This window comes from Artemia sp. Qi Xiang Cuo, chromosome 2 (genome assembly GCF_049724085.1).
Source record: "Artemia sp. Qi Xiang Cuo chromosome 2, ASM4972408v1, whole genome shotgun sequence".
Classification (NCBI taxonomy): domain Eukaryota; kingdom Metazoa; phylum Arthropoda; class Branchiopoda; order Anostraca; family Artemiidae; genus Artemia; species Artemia sp. Qi Xiang Cuo.
Genome location: NC_142795.1, coordinates 39,501,823 through 39,522,117, shown reverse-complemented (window position 1 = coordinate 39,522,117; position 20,295 = coordinate 39,501,823). Strand labels below are relative to the sequence as shown.

At 34.0% G+C, this 20,295-nt stretch overlaps 1 protein-coding gene and 1 pseudogene across 1 annotated transcript in view; both read right to left on the bottom strand.

Annotated features, from left to right (window-relative positions):
• The window catches only part of LOC148955217 (uncharacterized), a 382,412-nt gene that overhangs the window by 8,474 nt on the left and 353,643 nt on the right, over positions 1 to 20,295 (bottom strand). Inside the window, exon 18 of the mRNA XM_089106626.1 lies at positions 3,710 to 3,805. Coding sequence (XP_088962752.1) covers positions 3,710 to 3,805 — 96 coding nt within the window. The remainder of the gene's footprint in view (positions 1 to 3,709; positions 3,806 to 20,295) is intronic.
• LOC148955218 (uncharacterized) lies at positions 8,920 to 18,203 on the bottom strand (annotated as a pseudogene).

Sequence of the window (20,295 nt, the reverse complement as noted above, 5' to 3'; positions counted from 1 at the left end):
AAAAAGGCTAACTAATTATCTTATAAAAGCTAGTAAGCTGCACTATGAACTCCGCCCAAAATAACGTCGTATTCTGGCCTATCAGTTTGCAAAAACGACCAAGGAAAAGATTCCAGACAGCTGGGAAAATAATAAAATTGCTGGTGTAAATTGGTTTACTTCCTTCCTAAAAGAGAATTCAAGTGGGTATATCCGTTCTCCTCAGGCTACAAGCATTGCTCGTGAACATCATTCAATCAAACAACAGTCAACGACTTTTCTGATAACTATTCAGCTGCATTAGAAAAGGAGAAATTTGAAGCCCATGCTATATAGAATTTTGATGAAACTGGCTTTACAACTGTGCAGAAATCTAAGAAAGTGTTAGGTTCAAAAGGTGCTATGCAAGTTGGTCAAATGACATCTACTGAGAAGGGTGAACTTGTAAACTATACTGTGCAGTTAGTGCTACAGGTGTAGCGATTCCCCCTCTTTATGGTCTTTCCAAGTGTTCACTTCAAAGAACACATGGTCTTTGGTGCCCCCACTAGCACGAAAGGTGCTGCTTATGTAAGTGGATGGATGACTGTTGAAACCTTTCCTGAATTTCCAATTCACTTAAAAAAAAACAGGATGTAGTTTTGAATCGAAAGTCTTATTGGTCAATAAGACAATGTGAGCTAAATCAGTCTGGCATCAGTAGAAAATACTAAGTCGAATGGAATTGTAATCCTTACTATCTCACCACACACAAATCATAAGCTTCAGCTCCTGGATAGATCTGACTTTGGACCACTAAAAGCTCACGAAAATAGAGCTGCTGATGCGTGGATGCTTAACCATCCGGGGCAGCTTCTCAAGATTAATAATATTACAGAACTACTTTTCCACAGGCTTTCACGCCACAAAATATTCAGTCTGGATTTAGAGTTTCTGGAATCTAGCCCTTCAACAGTAATATTTTTAGTGATGATGAATTATTGAGCTCCTGTGTCTCTGATCGTGCTGAACCAGCCTCACCGAGTTTTAATCCTCCTGAAAGCAAGAATCGGTCTAAATCAAGCACATATGATACTGCATCTTCAGAATTACTAGCAGAAACGCCCGTATGTCCAAATATCCCTCTTGAACAAATTCCTCCTTACCCTAAAGCCAGTGGCGAAAAAATTATTACCATCCACAAAAGGACCAAAACCTTTGTAGCCACTGACACACCTGTTAAAAGCCAACTGATCGAAGACCTCGCCGAACCAACACCAAAGGCTAAGGGAAAGGAAAGGCTGAGAAGAAACAAGGCGAAAATTAGTAAGAAAAAGCGGAAAAAAAGCCCTGAGTTTTGACACCATAGAGAGTAGTCAGGATGAAAGGGAAGAAGAATTCCACTTAAGGGACTCAGATGATGAAAGCATGCATGCATATATTGTGGGAGACATTGACTACGAAGATGTGAAAACTGGTGACTATGTAGTTGACTTAGAGGAAAAAACAGGGAAAATTCCAACTTATTCAATTGGTAGGATCATTTCACAGGAAGAAGACAAATATGAGATACTCTATTTGAAAAGACTTGTGCCTTTCATGAAGTTTACGAGCAGATTTTTACATACGACAGAGCAAGCATCAAAATGAACATAGGGCCTCCATCATTTGCTGGTGGCACTATACAACAAGCAAAAAACTTGTTTTTCAAGTGATGTTGTTGCAATTTGACATCAAGTACTTGTGATTGCTTAAAGTACCATGTCAGACCTACAGCTGAATATTGCCTTCGTTGTTACTTTGTACCTAATTGTTATATACATTTGAAACATTTTATTATAGAACAAACTCTTCTCTTTTAATTTCTTTTTTACTTTGATTTTTACTCTTCTATTTCTGACTTTAGCAGCCCAGGGGTGTGATGGATATCAGTTCCCTAATTACCCATATCAAGTGTCCATTATACCCCGGTAATCCAGGCACATGGACACTTTTGCTGTTTTTGGTTTGATCACTTCCCATGGGAACCTGGTAGGAGGTAAAAGTTTTTCATACATAGCTTAAATAAAACCAACACAATGAAGTTCATGCCGGTAGAATCAGATTTGCGAAAATGAGTCTTACTTAAAAGTTATTTGAAATCCTGTGGAAAGGTGTCTACAATACCCCAGTTTCTGCTAATTGAAAAACACATTGGGGAAATGGGGTACTAAGTGATAAAAATTTTCAATTTTGTCGTCATTTTTGTCTTCCCAGACTTGAATTAGTAGGAAACAATCTTTCAATATTATATATATATATATATATATATATATATATATATATATATATATATATATATATATATATATATATATATATATATATATATATATATATATATATATATATATATATATATATATATATATATATATATATATATATATATATATATATATATATATATATATATATATATATATATATAGAGAGAGAGAGAGATATATATATATATATATATATATATATATATATATATATATATATATATATATATATATATATATATATATATATATATATATATATATATATATATATATATATATATATATATATATATATATATATATATATATATATATATATATATATATATATATATATTATTCTCATGTATTACATTATTAGGATACCATAAATAGTTTTACCCATTCTGACCCCGTCTGGGGTAAAAATGGAGTGCTAAATGAATAGATTTTTTAATTTTAATGTAATTTCTGGCCCCCCGGACTCGAATAAATAGGAAAGGATCTTTTAATCCATCAAATGCTGCAAAAATTAAGATTCTGGTTTTCTTCCCCCTCTAACCTTGTTTGGGTTGGAGTAGGATACTAAGCGATGGAGTTTTGAAGTCCTAATATCATTTCGTTCTCCCCCAGGTCGAATTACTAGTGAATGACCTTTCAATCCAGAAAACAATCAAAGCAGAAATTTAAATTAAAGATTCTTGTTTGAATCTGGAGGTTTGGCCTTTTTTTCGCAGTTTTACTGGACCGTAAAGTTTACAAGCCTAAAATTAAAAGAAACCTAAAATTAATTATTGATACGAACAATAAAACCAAAATCGAAGCAAACATAAATAATATATATAAGAAAATGTGGCACTCCCAGTCGATCACATAGGTTAAGGTTATTTATTATTTAGAGAAAATAAAACATATTATCTATATAATTTTTCTTGATTAAATTGTAAATCTTAATACTCTCCGAACTTCCAGAAATTCTTTTTGTCGATATGCATACACCTGCAACAATTTATTTGGTTATAAGAATCTTATTTATAATATATTGTTCTTAATGATTCCTTTTCAACACATTCCTTTATTTATGTTCGCTATACGTTTGACTTGATCGTTAATTGTGATTTCTATTCTTTTTAGTTTTATTTGTGACTTCTGTTTGGTCAGACACCTTATACTAGGTTTTGCTATTTTAAGTTTTAAATTTACTCGTTACTTTTCCCGGAACAAAATTCGTTTTTTTGCATCTATTTGTTACAATTCATGATAGCTTTGCATAATCCATGTGCATTTTCTATTTGTGCCAACTTTCATAAGGAACGTACTTCTGCGACCAAATTAAAAAAATTTAATTTTTTATGACACAGTAATGCTACTACATTTCTTACTACAGTAAGAAATTAATCTTAATGTGCGTAGGCTGAGTAATTAAAAAAATTCTTTCATATTTTTCATATTTAACTTACATAGCTATTGTAGTTTCTTCTGAATGAAGACTACTCTCACCTTCTGATTGGAGATGGAGTTGATCTGTACTTGAGCCTCGTCGAAGTTCATTTTTGCTGAAAAAATAAACACTACTTGAAGAGTGAAATCACATAAACAAAACGCAAAAAATGATAAATAAGTTAGAAGTTGTCTATTCCCTAGAATAATCATCGTTACAGGGAGAAAAGAGCATACTGAGGTCCAACGACAATTTTTTTTTACAATATACATTATAGACATATATATATTTTGGCATTGAGTGCGTAAAATTACATAGATCAAGTAGTTTCTGAAAATACCAGTTTTTGTCCTAAAGCCTCGTTGGCCTCCCGTGCCTTTTGTGGAGCAAATAAACCCCTGGAAACGTGGTAGGTGGATGAAAACTCTCAGCACTAGTCCAACTGGTTTCTAATTTTTATCGTGTTATCTTTAATGTGAATAAATTTTGCAGCACTGGCTACGTCAAAATTACTCAGCATGAGAATAGTACTTCACTGATTTCCATATCTTGTCGAAATCTTTTTACATAAGCTTTGTTTCATGAAGTTAGCAGATGACTTTAATTCAAACCCCCCTTTGCCCTCTCAACATAAAGATTCAAAGCGGATTTGAAAGCATTAAGCCACTTTATAAAAAAATTTGAATCTCATTTGCCCCGTCCCTCAGTTTCTTTCAGCATGCAGATAGAGCATGTTTTTATATACTCAATATCAATAACATTTTGACATGTTTCAAACTGATGCGTAATATAGTTATTGTAAGAAAAGGAAAAAAAAGAAGAAAGTGTAAAACTGTTACAATAACGATATACTATCTCGTACGACAGTAACGCATCACACTTTGTTTTTGCCCTCATCAGGGTTGAACGTAAGCACTCATTAAAACATATGAAGCTCTTTTGCCTTATTTTTGTATAATGTATATACTTTTTTTTAAGATGGTGATGTTAAGTTTTTTTTTATCATCTCTAGATGACAGGATACTTGTTTTTAAATTATTAACTCTTGGAGTAGTAGTAGCTGGCTTTCAATTGAAAACTGGAATCTTAAAGTTTATTTGGTCATTAGAGGTGGCACATTGAGTTTTAGGTTTGGGTAGGACGTAAATCGGAATGAAAAGCTAGGGATGACTTTTATGTGAATCAGAAGGAAAGCGGAAGCCTTAGGGAGGAAAGTGAAAGGCATGACATGCTGCAAGAAAAAGTTATTGGTACTAAAAGTATTTGATTGGAATGAATTGATTTAACTGATTTGCCAGCCTTAAATCAGTCGAAAAAATTCCGAATAAATCAGGTTAAAATCGTGGAAAATTTAAGCAATATTGTACAACCTTAACAGGTCTATAGACAAGCCACGCACAATTGTAGAAGGAGAGATGCTTCCTTCCTCAGGCTTTAATCAAACGGGCCGTCACATACTCTAAGCAATTACAGCAGGAAAAAAAGAAACAAAAAGCTGAAGGCGAAAGTCTTTGTTTGTTTGCAGAGCCGTCACTAGCCAAAATGTTTTGAGGAGGGGGAGCAACGAGCTTGCCAACTGGCTGGCCATTTTCACCGACCGATTAGGGTGATATTGCTATTATCATTACTTAATTTCTTTTTACGGACAGAGACTGATCTTTTTTCATTGATTTCACGTGATTAATTCCCACCATCCCATTTACCTAATAAAAAATTGCTGATTTGCATTAGTTTCACGCTTGGTAGATTATTTGTTTTTATTTTTGCTCATTTTTTGTATAATGGAGTTCTTTACTTTTCTTTGAAAAATTTATTTTGTGGAATTTTTTTTTAATTAATTCTAATGAAAAGGCGGGGAAGAAAAAATTTAATGTTGGTGATACTGTTCGAATCAATCGTACAAGAAATATTTTTGAAAAGGGAAATTACTTGCGGTCCACTGAACTTTTTAAAGTGTCAAAAGTCGGGGAGACTAAACCTATAACGTATTGACTTCGTGACATAAAAGATGAAGATATTCTTGGTGGTTTTTATGATTATGAATTACAAAAAGTTGAAAATAGCGAAATCTATCAAATTAAAAGTGTATTAAAGACTCGAACTCGCAAGGGTAAGTGACAGTTGCTTGTTCGCTGGCAAGGATACAACTCTGATTTTGATTCATGGATACCTGCTGAAGATGTTCATAATGTCTGAAGGTTTTTATGTAACATTCAGGTTCAATGTTTCTGATCCTCTTTATGACAATTTCAATAGAACGAGTGATTTTTGGACAAAACATTCACCTACCATTAAATTTGATGGAAGGTATGCAGTTGCTCTTGTAGATTGTATTCTTAAAAATACATATGATACACTTAGAAAGGATCGTACTTATGATATAAAAATTAGACCCCATGATTTGCCAATCGTTAACGATCGATATGTAATTGAAAATATGAATTCATTTGAATACCCCTTTGCCACATTACCATATAAGGAGTTTGGGATGATGAACGAATTGTGTCGTGATATCATCAAAGAAATTTCATATCGTAAAAATGGTGCCTTTCAATTCAATTATTCAAAGGAAGAGGGTAAAATCTACATTAGTTCACCCATCAACAATGAATAGGTTATTCTACTTGATAATCCAAGAGAAGTTTTTGGTTTTAAACATAATGTAATCAGCGGTAAAAGTGCAGGAAGTGCTAGTGGCATGAAGCGTGTCATTTTTGCAACGTACCCACCTGCCTTTTCCTCGGACAGTTGTATATTTCTTTACGCTTCCTTTGCCGTGAGATCAAGAGTTGGTTATACCAATCTGCCCCTCCTACGTGTTCTTGAGCGAAAAACTTCTAAGGACCATATTCATCACTACAATATAAAGCACCTTCAATACGTTCCGGTCAATACTTCGTATTTGGAGCTCTGCCAGTTAACATTAAGAAGCAAATTGGGCGATCTTCAAGTAATAACAAAAGGTTTGGCTGTAATTACATGTCATTTTCGACCTATTCAGTGAAATGGCCAATAGAACTCAGTTTGTATGTCCTAATATTGATTGCTATGTTGCTACTCTTGGACGACGGCAGTTGGGCCTTGGAATGGACTATTATAGCGGTCGTTTGTCAATATCTGGGTACGGTCTCAGCAGTTGGTTTGCTAAGATTTTTTGCTCTGCACTACCCTTGGCTAGAAAATATATTGCACCGGATGCAGCGGATTTAGCATCCTCTACATTACATTATTGGGGTTCTGGGAAGGATATTCAAGAAAGTGTTTCGCAAAATCTCAGGTCGAGTGCGCGATCCCTTGGAGAGCGATTGAGACAACATGGAAGAGGTTTAAATAAGGTTCAATACACCTCATCACTCATCAGTCTCAAGTCAGCCCGGAAGCGTAAAGCATCAAAGAAAATAAAAAAGTTCCAAAAAGGATTTCTTTTCCTAGAAAAAATGGCATACCTACCACATAAAGATTCTCACCCTTCAGTCACCTCATCTCTAAACCTTTTTAATGCAGAAAATGTAGATGTCACTGTAAAACATGGATAGTATGAAGAGTTTTACCCGTAACAACCGCTCTCTGAAAATGTTCATTTTCAAATTTATTCCAAAGAAGCTTACTTCATCGATTTGAATTCCACTTTTATAGATTTAAATTTCATTGTTAAAAAATCAAACAATAAAAAACCAGGTGCCGCCGAGGGATTATCCTACGAAAAATGTGTACTACACAATTTATTTCGAAAAATAATTTTCTACATAAATAGAACATTGATGAGCAAGAGCAATAAGCTTTAAAATTATGCAAGTTATATACAATTCATGTTTATGACTCCATAGTCTCATAAGCAGTTGAGGGGACAAGCCCTGGGTTACGAATATAAAACGAATGCTGACACTACCAATATTCTTAGAGAGGCGACAACTAAACATTTGCATTTAGTTGGGAAACTAAATCATGAGAAATTTAATATACCTCAATGGTTGCCTCCTAATGTAAAGATTGATATAAAACTACCACTAGCACGTTCCAATTATATTTTGCGAAAAGTACTGGACGATGCACCCGAAGCAACAGTCTCTCTCACATCGGAAATACTTCATGTACGAAAACAACCAGTTATGAGTTCTATGGCTTTTGCAATTGAAAAATTAAGAGCTGCTGGGAATAATATCAAACTGCTCGTGCCTCATACAATTACAAATCAACACCATATTGCTACAGGTACGCGTACCTTAACCGATGCTTCATTTATTAATTGTAAGATCCCGTGGAAATTGGTACTTGACTTTGCAAAAAGTGATAGCACCGTAAAACAATCAGCGAATTCCCCGCTAAAATTTGAACTCTTTGGACTTTCATCGCTTGTATGTAAAGTAAATGGAATCTGACTCTACAATTTATCCTTTGATAAATCCTGCAGGATCCTCTATGAATTGACAATGCAATCCCTAGATCATGATTCTCAATTATTCGAAAATGGTATAAGTGATGAAATGTTTGCAAAAACGCATGGCATCATTGTATTGGACTTGTCGGGTACTCAAGATATAAGTATTATCCAAACGGATAATGTGCGGTTAGAGTATACCTTTGCCAAACCATTGGAGGAAAGTATTGCATTAATCTCACTAAATCAATTTGAAACCTATTGGGAAATTACCCCTGAAAGCAGTGTTTTATTAGACTTGGCACCACGAACACGAATCAAATACTCAGCGTTTTCAATATAGAACCCTATATGTTAAAATATAAATCCTATTGCATACCTTAAAATTTCCTGGAGCATATAAAAAATGTGGAGAATACCCTAATTATTGTTAATAGCGGACTATCCAGTGTAAAGACGGGGCATTGGTTTTGCATCTTTCAAACAAGAAGCAATATAGAATTTTTTGATCCGCTTGGCCTACCCTATACGTTCTACACACCTCATATTAAAAATTTTCTTGAGCAGAGCGGAAAATCTATTATTCAAATTCGAAGGCGGGAACAAGATCTATCAACGCAACGTTGTGGTTTTCACGCCCTATTATATTTAATTTTCTAAGTCGTAGACATACTTAAATGTAATTCCTCAATGTTTATTACAGCACACCTCGATTGAACGACTTTCTAGTTAAAAATACTCTTTCCTATGTCTTTAATAAAAGTTTTAGTGCCCTAAGAGTGAAGTACTTTAAAAATGTATATACATTTACCTGTTAATAAAATTTGTTTATATACAAAACACTGTCTTCTTTAGATTTCTTCTTCTGCATATAGGTAATCATCACAAACAAAAAGTGGTAACAGCTCATCAGGATTCAATTTGTATTCATCTTGACGTGCAAAGTCAGGGTCACATTTTCTACAATATGTGGTAAATCTATTTCTATTATATCTTTTTAAATCAATAATACTATTCTTATCCATATTTTAAAATTCAAGTGTTTCCACATACCTATTTAAAGCAATGTCGCACACCATATCCTCATATGAAGAATCACTTTCAGTAGTAGCCAAATAAATGTCTGTAGGTTTATAATCAAAGTGGCCAGTATCTTCACATCGATGTCGTAAAGACCAGACTCATTTATTATTCCAGCTATTGAAGCGTATACCAGGTTCTTCTTCTCAAAGCAATTTAAAGCCACGACGATACCAGTCTCTTAAAAATAAACTGGACTCATGTTTAAGGATTTTCCCAATCATGCCAGGGTAAGTATTTTGTCATTGATCACATTTATCATAGTGACAATTGGAACATTGTCCTCTGGAACATTGGAACAATCCTCTATTAAGAGAGTCACAAATCTCTTCAAGACATGAATTAAAGTCTTTAATTTATACTGCATATCCTCTATGCAATTTACAAGGATTGTATAATTTACACTTTTCATCATAGTCATCAGCAAAAGATTAATTCTCACAGGATGACCAGCTGCCCAAAGTATGCAAGCATAATAGGCATGTGTAAAACATTTTTCGATGTTGAAACTCTCCCTTCCAAAAACAAACTGACTCTGGAATCAATAAAAATGTCTCCTAAGAGCGTCACAAAATGGCCGTCTAAGTAGTGGCTCAGAGCAAAACAACAATATCATTTTCTTTGTTTCAATTAATATATCTATAAATTGATATAAAGCTTGGGGCCACGACGATAAAGTTTCATACAATAGTCCAAAGATGGGGAATCAATTCCCATTATATCGTTAAGCATTTCTAAAGAAGCTTTCTTTGAAGAGATAATTCCAAAAAGTCATCATCTAAAACTAAGCATTTTTTCCATTTTACTAGATTACGTAAGATTTTCTGTCTGTCCACCAAATTCATTTTAATCTTGACAGTCCTCTCTCACCACTAAAAAGAAACTGACTCTCGATCAATAAATATGGCTTCTATCACCTGAGGAGGCGTGTTTGGACATGTATAGGAGGAAAAAAACCTGGGGGCATGATTGGACATGTACAAGCATCTAGAAAAACACCCTGGGGGGGGCTTCTACCGCCTGGGAACGCGTCTAGGAATGGGGAATTTTACCTAGAAACAAGACATGTGCTTGAAATACACAAGGTTGTGTCATAGAAATATAAAGGGGTGTGTACCGTGACGTCAAAGGGCTGCTGTAGAAATCCAATGCCATTTTTCCTATGGCTGCCGTGACGTCAGAGGGCTCCGGTAGAAATAGCTGACCGCATTGTACAGGTGTGAGGTTGTATACCGTGACGTCAGAGGGCCTGTCACAGAAATTCTATGGGAAAAGGGAGGGCATGTCACAGGAATCTGGGGAGGGCATGTCACAGAACCTGAAGATAGGTCACTACTAATAATCTATTTGAAGGTATTACCACAGCTATACTGCTACCCAATTTTTTCTAACAACAATTTATAAAAATTTCACGGGGATCTTTGAGAGTTGTAATAGAGCTACATATTCAATGCATTTTTTTACAACTTTGAAGTTACACTGTGGATTGAACTCTTCTGAGACAAACTAGTCTTTGACGGTTGTTGGGGACATCCTTGGAGTCTCAACTAGATGTAAATAAAGATACTTACGTCAAAAATTATTTACTTTACAATTAAGAAATCCCTGTCAATAAATAATTCAATCGATAATAGCAAATAGAGGTTTGTAAAGAAAAGCAGAGGTGCAATCAATGCAACTTAGTAACTTCCACCTACTAGATATTTATTGTTCGTGGGAGCCCGTTCCGGTCCCCAACTCCAAGAACAGAAGAGGTTCAGCGTTTACCTAGTTTTCTTGAAGAGGTAGGACGCGTTGATTCTTCTAAAGCCGCTCAAGTGCAACCAAGAATACCCAAAGGCAAAACAACCTAGTATGGGTCACCGTTTAAATGGCTGGGCCGGACTTGCCCCTCTAATAATACTTCAATGTAAAGCTTAACCTCAAGATTCGTGCAATTCATAATTAAACAAAAAACAAATACTTGCAAAATTTTTGCACAGAAAATATAGGTCGATGACATCCATCCCAAAAAAGACTGATTTACACCTGTGGTCAAGCACGTAGAGAGCATACTAGGCGTCGGAATAAGGACCTATAGACATACCTCCATTTAGTCACTTTCAGAGTGATTAGATTAAACTGATGTTTCATCATATTACATTATCTTGAAGGTCAAAAACATAAAATTAGGGATGACAGTGCCAACACAGAAGGGACTCCATATATGGGCATAGAATCCATCTAAGTGTATTGATCCACTAAGGGGACAGGATTTCTGGGAAATTGATTTGCATAATCGACGGGGAATTCTAATGTATCATTAGGTGATAGAGAAACAATATGGCTTCTCTGGTCTTTAGGTCTGAGAGATAAATTAATATTCTATTTTTAAATATGGCTTCTCTGGTCTTTAGATGTGAGAGATAGATTAATATTCTATTTTTAAATATGGCTTCACTGGTCTTTAGGTCTGAGAGATAAATTAATATTCTATTTTTAAATATGGCTTCTCTGGTATTTAAGCCTGAGAGATAAATTAGTATTCTATTTTAAAATATGGCTTCTCTGGTCCTTAGGTCTGAGAGATAAATTAATATTCTTTCGAAACCTTAATAGTGTAACTAGGAACACCTTAGATTTTTTCAGAAATTCAAACGAGATTCAAGACAGATTGAATATGTTTAACGCGCAAAATGGTTTCCTGGGAATTTTAAATGTGACATCGCAAAAGGATGCCAAAACAAAGGGAACAATCAAAAATTACAGACAGGGATTATTTAGTTGAAATAAAATAATTAATATTTTAGGGGTCATTTTGGAGAAATAGTTTGGGACATTTTAGAGGATGATCTGGGGCTAAACTCTGTGGTCGTTATAATATACTAGTTCCGTTTGAACAGTGTTTTAAGGTCTCCTACCCCAACCCCAAGGCCCCCCCCCAACTTTTTAGGCCCCTCCCCCACTTAAAAAAATTGCGCGCTTGAGACATAGAAGGGCCCAGCCCCCTCCCTACAACTTTTTGGGCCCCCTCCATCCATTTTTTGTATACTTTTTTTCTTTTTTTTTATTTTTTTAACATGATATTTTTTTCAACTTTTTTTACATGTTTTTGAGTGACACAAAACATACTTAAAACACAAACAAATCACATTTAGTATTTGCACGATTTGTTAAAATGATAATAATTTATCTGTTCGAAGTAATAAGAGTTCTGGCAATAATACCAAATTTTTCTTAGAGGTAGCAATTTTTCGTTGTGATAATAAGTTTTCATCCAGAAGTAGTAAGATATTTATAATACAAAAACATTTCCTCATCAAAGTATCAACTTTTTCCATTAAAATTAACAAATTTTTACTTAAAACTATCAAATTTTTCTTAGAGGTATATGCCTAATTTTTTTTCCGTTCATGATAAAAAGTTTTCAGTTAAAAGTAGCAAGTTTTCCTTAAGACTAACAAATTTTCTCATCAAAGTAAAAAATTTTTCCTTAACACTAACAGAGTTTTAGTTACAGATATCAAATTTCTCTTAGAAGTAACAATTTTTCGTCAGTGATAACAAATTTTCTGTTAGAACTAACAAGTTTTCTGTCAAAGATACCAAATTTTTCTTAGAAGCAACAATTTTTTCGTTTGGGATAGCAAGCTATCTTTCAGAAGTAGCACGTTTTCCTTTCACACTAACATATTTTGTCTTCAACTAAAAAACTATTTCCTCAATACTAACAAACTTTTATTTAAAGATATCAAATTTCTCTTAGAAGTAGCAATTTTTTCGTTTATGTTAAAAACTTTACTGTTAGAAGCAGTGAGTTAATAACTTTTTCGTCTAAGATAATAAGTTTTCAGCCTAGAATCCCATATTTTTCTTTAAGTAACACTAAAAAATTTTCTCATCGAAAAACAATTTTTCGTCAGTGATAACAAGTTTTCTATAAAAAGTAGCAAGTTTTCTGTCAAAGATACCAATTTAATCTTAGAAGTAACAACTTTTTGTTTATGATAACAAGTCTTCTGTCAGAAGTATCAAGTTTTCCTTAACACTAAAAAATGTTCTTCTCTAAGTAACAACTTTTTCCTCAATACCAACAAACTTCTACTTAAAATTGTAAAATTTCTCTTATATGTAAAAAATTCTCATCAGTGATAATAAGTATTCAATAAAAAGTAGCAAGTTTTTTACCAAACGGAATAATTTTTTCTTAGAAGTAACAACTTTTTCGTTTATGATAACAAGTTTTCTGTCAGAAGTATAAAGTTTTCCTTAACAATACAAAAAAATTTCTTCGAGGTAACAACTTTTTCTTCAATACCAACAAACTTCTACTTAAAACTATCAAATATCTCTTAGAAGTAAAAAATTTTTCGTCAGTGATAACAAGTTTTCTGTAAGAAGTAGCAAGTTCCTTGTCAAATATACCAAATTTTTCTCAGAAATAATAATTTCTTCGTTTATGATAGCAAGTTTTCTGTTAGAAGTAGCAATTTTTCCTTAACACTAAAAAATTTTCTCCTCGAAATAACAAGTTTTACCTTAATACTAACAAACTTTTACTTAACACTGTAAAATATATCTTAGAATTAAAAATTTTTCGTAAATGATAACGACTATTCTTTAAAAGGTGGCAAGTTATATGCCAATGGTACCAGATTTTTCTTGAAAGTAACATATTTTTCGTTTATAATGGAAATTTTTTTTTCGGTAGAGTCATGTTTTCCTTAGCAATGACAAATGTCCGCCTCGAAGTAAGAGCTTTTCCCTCAATACTAACAAACTTTTACTTAAAACTATCAAATTTTTCTTAGAAGTATAATTTTTTTCCGTTCATGATAAAGTTTTCTATAAAAAGTAGCAAGTTTACCTTAACAATAACAAATTTTCTCATCAAAGTAACAATTTTTTCCTTAACACTAACACTGCTTTAAGTTACAACTATAAAATATCTCCTAGTGGTAACAAGCTTTCACCAGAAATAACAAAATTCCCGTTTGGAGTAACTAGTATTATATAACCGATACCAACATTTTTTTAGAAGCGCAAATTTTTCGTTTGGGATAGCAAGCTTTCTGTCAGAAGTATCAAGTCTTCCTTTGACACTAACAAGTTTTCTCACCGAAGTAACAAGTTTTTCCTCAATACTAACAAACTTCTACTTAAAACTATCAAATTTTTCTTAGAAGTAAAAATTTTTTGTCATTGATAACAAATTTTCTGCTAGAACTAACAATTTTTCTGTCAAAGATACCAAATTTTTCTTAGAAGTAATAATTTTTTCGTTTATGATAGTAGGTTTTCTGTAAGAACTAGCAAGTTTTCCTATCACACTAAAAAAATTTCTCATTGAAGTAACAACTTTTTCCTCAATACTAACAAACTTCTACTTAAAACTATAAAATTTTTCTTAGAAGTAACAATTTTTTCGTTTATGATAACATGTTTTCTGTCAAAAGTAGCAAGGTAACAACTTTTTCGTCTATGATAATAAGTTTTCTGTCAAAGATACCATATTTTTCTTGAAGTAACACTAAAAAAATTTCTCACCGAAGTAACAATTTTTGTCAGTGATAACAAATTTTCTATAAAAAGTAGCAAGTCTTCTGCCAAAGATACCATTTTTTTCTTAGAAGTACCAACTTTTTCGGTTATGATAACAAGTTTTCCGTCACAAGTATCAAGTTTTCCCTAATACTAACAAATGTTCTTCTCGAAGCAACAACTTTTTCCTTAATACCAACCAACTTCTAATTAATATTGTAAACTTTCTCTTAGATGTAAAAAATTTTTATCAGTCATAATAAGTATACAGTAAAAAGTAGCAAGTTTTTTACCAAAGGGAACAATTCTTTCATAAAAGTAACTACTTATTTGTTTATGATAACAAATGTCCTGTCAGAAGTATTAAATTTCCTATAGCACTAAAAATTTTCTCTTAGAAGTAACAACTTTTTCCTCAATACCAACAAACTTCTACTTAAAACTATCAAATATCTCTTAGAAGTAACAATTTTTTCGTCAGTGATAACAAGTTTTCTGTAAGAAGTAGCAAGTTCCCTGTCAAAGATACCAAATTTTTCTTAGAAATAATAATTTATTCGTTTATGATAGCAAGTTTTCTGTTAGAAGTAGTAATTTTTCCTTAACACTAAAAAATTTTCTCCTCGAAGTTTATTTAAGGAGAACTAAATGTTGAAATAAACGCAAAATAGGTTAAATTGGTATAAAGAAGTGAGAAAGTACTGGATTAGTTTAAGAAAAGGAGAAATTAACCCCTAAAAATTATGAGACAATTGTAATAATTATATCCTTAAATTCATCCTCTCCAAAAACATTCAAGTAGAGGTTTCAGGCCCCTTATTTTTCTCGAGAAGGAAGGTTACGGTTGCTGTTTGTTAATTTTTTTTTGTCTTTTGTCTCCATAGGGGTTTTTATCAAATAATTGACCGTAGAATATCGACGAAGAGCTAATTCTAACAGTAATAGAAATTTCAAGTGCCTTTTATTGCCTTTTTTTTATATGCCTTTTATTAATTTTCAAGTTGATTGTACCACAGCGAAGAGCCTACTTCTGCAACCCTGCACTCAATAACAGCAATTTTGAATTGAATAGGCCATAAACTCGCTCTTGATGTTTCCCTATATTTGTAGAATTCTGAAAAACCAGTGCAGTACTGAAAACTAAACTAGCACAGTACTGAAAACTGCTTGAGTTTCTTAGACAATTAAAATCGTGTCGTATAATTTAATGATTTCATGCCCGTTAATAGACCATTGAGAACCTTTTAAATAATAATTTATTATCTTCAGGCCAAGTTAGAATTTTTTCTACTTCTAATCCTGTTTTGTTTCGCTGGTTTTATTTTTTTTAGTAAAATGCTAATTTAAAAAAAAACAACCATAGACATACGAAACAAAAATAACCATAGACATACGATTCTAATACAACATAAATAAATTAACTCAATTCAAAAAATGGCCGAAGAGGGTCAAAAACTCCAATCTTTTGCTGAGTTTTAAAACATAAATCTGCTGATATTTGTTTCAGTCGCGAGGGCACATCAACAATGACCATTTTAGAAACTATTTTATGGTTCCGGTACCACCGAGGCAAACGCAGCAGATATTAGCATACTAAGAATTGCTAAGAATTAGCATACTAATACTTAAGGACGGAAACAACAGGAAGGTTAACGCCAGGCGCTGCTAGAGAAAACAGAACATTTGAATGAATTACACTGTCGAAAGCACTAGATATATCGACAGGCAAACAATACAGGGGACGTTTTTGAGCAATAGCTTTTTTTATTAGCCAACCCACAATATGGTGAGCTTGACCAGAGTCCATACTTTTTCTAAAACTAAGCTGGAATGGCGTAAAATCATACTTGGAATTGATGACCCGTAGCAGCACATATTCAAATAGCTTACCAATAAAACAAGACACATTGATAGGACGGTAATTAGAGCAAGCACTGGGGTCCTTATCCCTTTTAACAATGGAAGATATACAGCCGAACAAAAAACTATCTGGCACAATGGACTGTGTCACGCATATCTGAAACAATAACTTCAAATGCTTCAGTAGTTCAGGATAATCATAAGCAAAAAAAGCAAAGACCATCACTATCAAGAGACTCAGAATTATTCACTTGCTTAAGAGCTCGGAGTATAGCACCAGATTCCACCGGTAGCACTTTAGATTGGTTGATACGAACTGGAAGGATTGAGTTGACAATTTGAAGTTTTGTAAAATGATTTCGGATATTAACATTAAATAAAAGCAAAATATTTTTATAGTGGGAAACGAAATCACATAGCTAAAGAAAGGAATTAATTGAAAGTGAGCACTTTACACTGTTTATAACACAGTCCCAGGATTTCTTATCACAGGGACCATCTCAGGCATTTAGTCTCGCTCTACGCAGGGAATACTTGTACTCTCGTTTGGTTTTCTGCTTTATTTAATGGACTGAACCAGAAGGAGGATGATCACAGGCTATACACATACGGAGCTAGAGCTTAGCTTTTTTTTAGCCATCTTCACTTTGGGATCAGTCTTCTATAAGGGATTGTGAGTACCTGTTCAGACGCGCTCAGAGGGGACAACATTTTTAGCGGCAGACTTGAGGCTGAACACTATTTGCTGATATTGAGAGTTTACATCTATCCGCGTTGAAGTTGTATATAAAGATGTTTGCAATAAGTGGAATGGTACTTTGATAGATGATAATAACTGGGATAATGTCAATACATAAAGGTAAACATTGGCATTTTTACAATTTATCTTTGAGAACCACTTGGGGGATCTTTGGCTCACAGATCTTGCCATAGAGCAAGATAGTTGGCATGTGATTGGTAAATTGTCGTCGTCGATTTTAGAGTCATCGACATGAACGATTTATAAAAATAGAGTTAAATCTGGCACGGTTATAAGATCAAGGTTTGAAGTAAGACCACCACGATTGTGAATATAAGCAAATAGAAGATCTTTATCAGCCAGATGGAATCCTCTGGGAAATGAATCGAGAAAAATTTCACATCGGTCAGAATTAGATAATAAGTCAGTATTCATGTCGCTGGCGAGAACCCATTTGGTATTTTATTTTGCAAGGTTGCTAAGTAATATTCGTAGGTGATTACAGGTTTGTGAAAAACGAGACAATGACTGCATAGATTTTTTTATTACAGGGGAAATAAACGTTTGTAAATGCAGTATCACCACATTTTATCGCTAAGATGTTAGCATCACTTTGCAATACCATCGGCTGAGTGTTATGTCTGAAATAGATGGCCAGACATCCTGATGGTCTATCACGGGTTTTCTGGGCGGCTTTTAAGAGGGTAAAATGGGTCCGAAGACGCTTTAGGATATCAAGATTCACTTTAGAGAAAAGGTGCTCCTGTTAAAACACAATATCATTGTCAAGCAGCTCATTAATTAGAAGATCCTTGTCTTTTGTACCATTAATATTAAGGGACACAAAGCTAAACTGAGTTTGAACATTCATTTATTAGCATTATAGAGAGCTGATGGGAGAAATTTGCATTTCAGACTGGAACTTACGTGTTCCATGGTACGATTTGCACATTTTGGTTAGGCGTGGCGAGGATTTCCCTTGATATTCACATGAGGGCCAGAACATCTGGAACACTTAGGATGTGCTGGTGAGCAGGGACAGGCTCCAATCAGGTGATTAGTGCTTTGACAGCGAAAGCATCGACGCCAAATCGATTGAAAGGGCTTAAAGCGGAAAATTTTGTATCCAATGCGGATTCCCGACTCCAGGATCGCATTCAGAGCGGCTTTGTCAATAAACTCGAGGTGAAAAGTGCGTGAATGACCAATTTGATTAGCACGGACAAGTCCGTCCACTGAGGCCCTTAAATCAGCTCTTGAATAGTTTTCGGGTATTTCACAGACCACTCCTAGATGCTTCTTGTCAATCACTTTGGTTTCAACGTTTGGAATGGAGCTAGTAACAGCTGCGGCCAGCTTGTCAGCTGAGCGTTTATTGCGTGTCATCGCAACCCAGTCACGATCCCGTCGTGACCATTCAGCGTTTGAAGCTTCTTCATGCGTAGGATAGGGTCACTGAGCTCCAGGATAGGGTTCCTTGCAATGAAAGCGTAAGACAGTTTTTTCGTCTTTGAAGTAGGAGGTTCAAGCTTAGAACTGTCTGCAGTAGCCTTAGACGCAATGTCCTGCAGCTGTTCAAGACAAAACTTCATCCTAGCACTGACGGTACTGAATTCATCAACAGATATTATTGGCATTTCGCAGGGACATTTGATACAAAGGTCCGGAATCCTTATGTTCTGAGAATCGCACTTTACAAGCAAAGGAATAATTATTTACGAAGCAAAGTTCAATGAAACATTTGCTCCTATGCGCTTTGAAGGGACTTCATTAGGAAAGAGCTTAAAAAAAGCAATTTACGGGTCTCAGAAAGAGAATAAGACTTGAAGAAATCGGCCATGTACTCTTTTACCATATCAGGTGAAACTCCTTTGGCAATATCTTTCTGCACAAAGCACAGGATAGAATTATGGAACAGTTCATCTTCGCACCAATTACCAGTTCCCATTAAAAAAGCCCAATACTCCAATACCGTAAAGTTAAACAATGATCAAAAACTTAATCTTGCGTCTGGAAGTATGTGTTTATGTTAAGTTTTTGTTAATAATTGATATCAAAATAAAAGATAATTTCTTAAACCACATTGGCCTGCCATAACATAAAGAAAGAAAACGATCAAAAATAGGGTCTTTAAAGGCCAAACGAAAATTCTGAAAAAACACACAAAGCGAATATTTCGAAAGCACAACGCCTCTCTTCTTCAGCGCTAACAAAATAATATAATCAAGGAAAATGCCGAAGAAAAAGCCAAAAGGCAAACACGGAAAATCAACAAACCCAATTAAAACCATTGAAAAAAACAGCTAAAAACTTAAAAGATAAATAAAATTCCATAATAGAAAAAAATTATAAGAATTAAAATCAAATACCTAACAACTATAAAGTGAATCATTCGCCAAAATTTGCAATTTGCACAAAATCAAAAAAATTCTGAAGTGTCATTGACGGATATTGACGAGATGTTCGTTGTTATTAGGAATGACCTATAAACTCGTGACGGGGAACCATATATGAGTATAGAATCCATGTTTGATGGTTTTTCTCACTGAGGATGTTTTTTCAGGGTTTTTCTCAATGAGGATGTTTTTTCATGGTTTTTCTCGCTGTTTGATGGATGTCAACATAAGTTCACATCGCCGATTGATAGATGTTGGCATCTGCTTATTGTTTGATGGTTATGTGTGTTGGTCAATTTATTATTTGTTTTTCTTGGATGTTAACATAAGTTCAACAACAACTTGGATGTAGACATCTGGTTATTGGATGTTTCTTGGATTTCAACATACGTTCACATCAACAATTGCTGGATTATCGAGTCTAACGGGACAGGGTCAATGACACCTCTTTCAATTTCAATTTATTTGTTGTTTTCTTGGATGTCAACATAAGTCCAACAACAAATTGGATGTCAACAACACTTGCTGTTGTTTTCTTGGATTTCAACATAGGTTCACATCAACAATTGCTGGATTATCGAGTCTAACGGGACAGGGTCAATGACACCTCTTTCTTGGTCAATTCATTTGTT